Here is a 7,147-nt window from a genome sequence, read left to right as displayed (position 1 = left end):
AGAATTTATTTTATTTATTTTATAGGATAAATACATAAATAAATAGAATAAATGATTTAAAGAAATAGCATAAAAGAATAATTTAATGCTTCTTCTTTAAATTTACCATTGACTAATTTTTCATTTTTTTAATAATGGTACATTTAAACGTAAATGTTACATTATGGCCTATAAGGAGTTAATTTCATTGGATCTCCTAGTAGGCTGTCCAAGTTAGAATAAATGTATGTGAATACATATGCACACATAACAGATTATATTCGCATGAAATTTATTCTACAATTTTTTTAACAATAAATTATATGTATACATGTATGCATGCATATATTTATGCACAGAGTGCGGAATTTTATAATACAATTTAATATATATGTAGCCACAGCATTTCTGGTATAACAAAGTGGTTTGAGAAAAGTACATAGTGCATATTTCAGAGCTTGCTTGAATTCTGAAAAATGAATGGCCCACTCTGTATACATATACATATGTATGTGCATACGTACAAACATATTATAGATTTTGTATTATACTACACATACATAATACACATACAGGTGTAAGCATTTAAAGCAAGTCATCCAAATAACTTCAGTGCTTATAAAAATAGGAAAAACTGTTTCAAATATAGAATAATATAATAGAGACAGATAATTTACAGTGAGTCAGAAAAATATTTATGTCCCCTTAATTGTTAACTTTAAATGATTGATATTTTTTTGGAACACAAGTTTTAAAATTTGTATCGATGGAAATATGCCGTATTTATTAAGTTTTCGAATGGTATAAATTTTACTGCAAAATAATTCAGTGTAACAAAACTATAAATTTAAGTAAATTATCACAGAATTAACGTCATAAAAGTGTTCGTACTGTAGGAATTCTGTACATATAAAATCGAAATATTTATAAATCTAGTCTGTCTTGTCTATCAGTCTTGTTCGATGTAGTACACATTATATTAGTATGGAGGAACAGTTAGTATTGAGAATGAGTAAGTTAATGAAGTTTTCATAGTAGAAAGAAAATTGTATACATATAAGTGGCACAATGAAGGAAAGTACTATTCACACTTTAGTGAATTGTGAATTTAGTAAGTAAAAGTAAGTTGACGGTACAATAGATGGTAACTTAAATGGATCCGTAATTAATAAACAACGCAAAGGAACTGCCAGGAAGCTAATAACTGCTTGTGATGAAAAAGTAGTTGTTAAAAAAATAAAAAAGGATGTAACTATAAGTAGTACAAGTTGATAGCATTTGTTGCAAAATGTTTGAATAAACAAGTGAGTGCGGAAAGCTGTCGACGAATTTTAAGAAGACAAGGTTCTAATGGTAGAGTACCCCGGAAGAAGCCGTTTATCAGTAAAAGGAATCGTACAGAGAGCGTTTAGAATTTGCTGAAACATATGCCGATAAAAACTCCTGGGATTAAAAATGGTCTACTTAAATTATTGTTTTCGTTACACTGAATTGTTATTTTGCAATAAAGTTCATATCACTCGAAAACTTAGTTAATATGGTCAAGCTATCGGTAAAGATTTTAAAACTTGTATTCTAAAATATATGAATTATTTGAAATCAATAATTGAGGGGGTACAAATACTTTTGTGACTCACTCACTGTATGTCTTTATTTGTACATTTTTATACTCATACTACTTGAAAATATGCTGAAATAAACACAGCTATTCATTTTAGAATATTAGTAACAAGGATGCAATGAATGCATGTATTACACCACTTTAAGTCAAGTTATAGCAAATCACTTTGATGTTTTAATTGACTGCACTATTTGAATATTATGTAAAGTTTATTATATGATTAAATAAGTTGAAATATACAGATATTCTGTTACATACTATGTAAATCTGTGAATATGGTATTTTATCACAATATCTTGATATTTCTTCACACAAATATTTATGAATAGAGTCACACAATTATGTAGTGTTAATCTCCACATTAAACAACTTTTATAATTAAGTATACCTCCTTGCTTTAAAAACTTTGACATTTTGGTGGTCTGTTTTAAGTGCCTCACCTGTATGATACAAGTTTCATAATTTTCTACTTCATAATACATTGCATAAATATTTACAGATACAGTATGATCTTTTGATTAATAGAGCAAAATAATTTTGTAATATATTTCAGTTTAATTATAAATGAAGTAAGTTTCAACAACGTTTATTGTAATTTGTTGTTAGTTAACATTAGGGTGCTGCAAAATTAATGCGATTTGTATATTGTTAATTTTACAATTATATATTTCAGTGAAAGATAATGCTTTAGTCAGTACATCTTACAGGAATACATTAACATCTTTCATAGGAATAAGTACATTATTTGTCACGCTTAATAGTAAATATTAGCAATTTTTACAGAGAAAGAACTCATTAAAAATTACAAGCAATACAGTTTCTATCTTATATTCATAAAATAAATTATAGGGATAAATAAATTAAATGCAATGAATTACTTCTATGAAAACTAAAATGAGTTTTTTGCTAATGATGCTATTTTTAACTTGAATGTAGTATTTTATACATGATAACACGTTAGTAAAAATTAGTAAAATATTTAATTAAAATATTATAGATATTTTTTTCATATAATATGCAACAATAACAACATAAAATGCGCGCATTTAAAGGAATTTTGGTATATAAATATACACCATAATATCAATATTAATGTTTTTTTAAACGTAATTTGTACTACTATTTAATTTTATACAGGTTTTGGAAGAAAAACAAGTAAAATAAAACCCTCTACGTACTATAAAGTACAAATTAAAAATGTGCTTCAATTTTAATATAAAAGCAATTTTGTCATGTAAATTAGAGTTTTATTTAATGTTGTTAATTTTAAGTAATTAAAATATCTCAATTAAGTGGACACATTTTAACAAAAGTATGAAACTTTTAAAATTTGTCCTGTAATGAAATTTGATATTAATATTAAATTTAGAAGTTCTTTTGATGTAGGAAATAATTAAAATAATTACTAATATTGTGCATTAATTTCACATCATCCTAATAACAACTGGAAGTTTCATTTTTAAGCAAATTCATGCTTCTTATATACATACATTGTATTTCATAGGATCAAATGATTATTAGAAATAAATACATTACAACAAGAAACAGTTGGATAAATATATAACTGTACAAATTAATAACTGATTTTCTTTTTGTATCATTGTTATACTGATTACAATATATAATACGATTAATTAACGAGGGAAAATTGTCTAGTAATTTTAAGCCATTGTTATTTATACACGCACGCGTATAATTGCTTATGTATTTCATGCATTAACAAAATGTGACTTTTATTATTAGATATCCGTTTTTATTTTTTGAGAATACTCCAGAATCTGTGAATGAGTTATATTTATATGTCGAGGTCCTTATTCGTTAATTTCCGTTTTATCTATCCGCAAAGACAGGGTGGATTTGTATGTGAATGTTAATATTAATTTTCATTTCTCGGATGTTTCGAAAAACTTCAAAGAAATAGTTAACATTTATTTTTGACATTCGTTTATTTTATTTCATTTCCTTTAATCACATCAAGTTTTTCTAACTTATAAACACACCAGTTACCAAACTATTAAAGAGTATTACCTTGTGTGATGTTAGTTTACTGTGATGTCAAATTATTGTAATATTTGAAAGCCAACTGTTCGAAATATTTTAATTCGTATAACATATACCAATAGTTTAAAATTTAGAGTCTAAATTTGATTGTTCGATGTTTTACAGGAAAATTTTTGGAATGCTTGAAATTCTCTCGAGGCTTATTCACTTAAACACACTGAATAATTAGTAGAATTTTTTTTAGCTATATAACACAAAGTACTTCTATATAACTTCAAAACATCTTTAACAACTTCTCGATGTTTGGTGTTCTACAAAAATCCACCCCGTGCAAAAATTGTTCCACAAATCATTTAACGCTCATACGTGTACCATTTTATATTTCGGTGACTACCACTTTGTTGGACTCGTACCAGTTGTACCAACGTTTGCTCCAACGAAGGGATTTGTCGAGGCAGCTGTTACGAACAAATAAATTGTATAGTAATTAAGCAACAATTAAAAAGAGTAGAGTAGTAATTATTAGTATAATTATCACTAAACCTACCACGACCGGTCAAATAATCGTTTTTAAAATTTCATTTAGAATCTCCTACATACAACGTTGTCGCACCGCCATTTAAAACTTCACGACTTTTCTTATAGCATACGTACATACACTACCGGCCAAAAGTTTGGAATCCCCTGCCACTTTTCATCAATATTAAATCTGCTGCTAATTTTTTATAGATTTGAAGTTTATCTCAATTTTACTTTTATCAATTTGTCTCATATCATCTGATTCGAACTATAAAAAATTCTCAAAGTCGCTCGACTTTTTTCTGGAAATTTTTGTGCAAATTGCAATGCTCGGTGATTCCAAACTTTTGGCCGGTAGTGTATACGTTCTGAGAAAAATACGTAGTCTCCCTTTTACCTACCACGGCCGGTCATTTGACCGTTTGAGCGATTTATATTTTTTTGCAATAGTATTCTCTCGAAGACTCAATTCTGAAACTATGAAGTCGTTAGGACGGCATTTTTTCTGATTATTGATCATAATATAATCGAACATATAAGAAAATGCACGGAAACAGAGACATTCCGAGAGCTGGGAATTAAATGGGATCTAACTACTGCAAAATTATATGCATTTATTGCATTCCTGTATGCACGCGGCGCATACCAGACTAAAAGTGTTGATATATCATATCTATGGAACGAAAAATGGGGTCTAGCATTTTTCTCAAAAACTATGAACAGAAATAACTTTTTACAGAAATTATGAGGTTTATTCGGTTTGATAATAGAAATCAACGAAGCCCAGCTTTTGCAAACTGATAAATTCGCTTTGATTTCTAAAGTTTGGTGCAGGTTCATTGAGAACAGTCAAAATTGTTATAAACCGGACATATTTGGCATTAAACTCTGGTTAGCTTGCGATGTAAATAGCAAATATTATATAATAGTAAACGGCTTTTCATACTTGGGGAAAGATGAAAGGAGAGAACCTTCAATTCCGCTGAAATTAGTAGAATCGTATACAGGCTGTGGAAGAAATGCAACCACGGATAATAATTCTTTTACAAGCGTGTCATTAGCGACTAAACTTTTAGCAAAAAAAAGTACGGTTGTTGAAACTATTCGCGAAAATAGAAGGGAACTACTAAAATTGGGGAGACAGACAAAGGACAATATGACACGTTTCTCAACAAACTTCTACCAATCAAATAATTGTACTTTGACAGTTTACAAAACTAAACCAAATAAAAAGGTACTTGTACTCAGTTCAATGCATACATTCGTAGAAATTGAAAAAAATGATCCCCGTATACCGGAGACAATTAGATTATACAATAGCACCAAATTCGGTGCAGATGTGACCACTGACCTAACAGCCAGAAAGTACACTGTAAAATCCAAATCTCGGAGATGGCCTCCACAGGTAGTTTTTCAATATTTTATATAAAGAAACCACGGGAGAAGGAATTTCGAGGCAAGAATTTTTATTTCAATCAGGAGAAGAAGAACTTGCCACCGAATATCAAAAGGAGCAACGCACTAGGCAAAGAAGATCTAGCAAAGACAGTCATATGTAAATGTAAGTACAGGTTCATTTGAACGGAAAACTTGCCAGATAGGATATTGCCAAGACAATGAGACTAACAAAATCTGTCTAAAATGTGAAAAATACGTATGTGGAAAATGTGCAATCGAGAAGCCTGTGATTTGTAAAAAATGCGGTGAGAAAGAATAAAATATACATTACTTATTTCTTTTATTTAGAAATATTTATATTTTTTTCACAATCAAATTGGCTATTATCTTCATTCGATATTAGGAAATATAAGTTGTTTTAAAGACCGGTCAGGTAGGTTTAGTGTTATGTGAAAATTAATTATCCACTAATAGTTCAAAATGATGTATTTTATAAATACACTACCGGCCAAAAGTTTGGAATCACCGAGCATTGCAATTTGCACAAAAATTTACAGAAAAAAGTCAGCGACTTTAAGAATTTTTTATTGTTCGAATCAATTGATATGAGATAAATTTATAAATGTAGAATTGAGATAAACTTCGAATCTATAAAAAATTAGCAGCAGATTTAATATTGATGAAAAGTGGGAGGTGATTCCAAACTTTTGGCCGGTAGTGTACGTTTCACTGCCGAATACTTAACCTGACTTATGTTCCGCTTTTCGATAACAGTTCTATAACGTACGATACGATACAATTTATCTTGTTGCATATTTTATAGCACAAAATGTATTGTATATTATTTAAATATGTATATAAACGAGAAAGTGATCGTTGTATAATACATATTCGTAAACTGTGCATTTGTATTCTACATATTTTTTAATTAATGCAAAGTATAATAAAAAAGGAAACAAACAATTCTAAACTCATACCGTATATTAATAAACATAGGATAAAACATTTTTGAGCTAACATTGTTATAACACCGACATAATTACAATACTTTTGGTATTATATTTCACTACCCTGATTAAGATAATTAATAAAACTGCAAATAGGTGGTTACAGATTGGGAAAGCATTAGTTTGTGTATTTAAAAGGAGAAAAGCTTGAGTTTTGCAGTTATTTGATGGTAATGATTATGTAATACTATAATACTACATACAAGTGTAATACTATAGCGTCAGAATGCATAAAAGTAATCGAAGTATTGTAATATAATCATGCAACTTGAGAAAATAATTCGTTATTATAAAAACGTGATGTACTTATTTTTTTTTAAACAGTATTACCATTATACAGGGTGTCCTGTAACTCCTCGAACACCCGGAAATGGGGGGTTGCTGGGGTGACTCTGAACAACTTTTTCCTTTACCAAAATGTTGTTTGAAGCTTCGTTTTTGAATTATTAACGAAAAACACTGGCCAATCAGAGCGCGCGTAAAGCCCGCGCACAGGCACGGGAGCGCTGACTCTCATCCGCGCGCGATCGTGAACAAATGCGTACGCGTGACTTCTCGGTTCTCGATAGCTGTCAAAAAACTTTCACTTTGCACTGCTGTTTTTATAAGGCTTAGAGAAATG

General features: G+C 29.4%; 1 protein-coding gene across 1 annotated transcript in view; it reads right to left on the bottom strand.

Annotated features, from left to right (window-relative positions):
* Positions 1-3,917: 3,917 nt before the first annotated feature.
* Positions 3,918-7,147, bottom strand: part of LOC108574712 (dnaJ homolog subfamily C member 5) — a 34,616-nt gene continuing 31,386 nt past the window's right edge. Inside the window, exon 8 of the mRNA XM_017937342.1 lies at positions 3,918-4,059. Within this exon, the coding sequence (XP_017792831.1) occupies positions 3,992-4,059 (68 nt within the window). The 3' untranslated portion in view covers positions 3,918-3,991. The remainder of the gene's footprint in view (positions 4,060-7,147) is intronic.

The sequence above is a fragment of the Habropoda laboriosa genome, unplaced genomic scaffold (assembly GCF_001263275.1).
Source record: "Habropoda laboriosa isolate 0110345459 unplaced genomic scaffold, ASM126327v1 scaffold11, whole genome shotgun sequence".
Classification (NCBI taxonomy): Eukaryota; Metazoa; Arthropoda; class Insecta; order Hymenoptera; family Apidae; genus Habropoda; species Habropoda laboriosa.
Note: the sequence above shows the minus strand (reverse complement) of the source record. Positions and strands in the feature narration are given on the sequence as shown.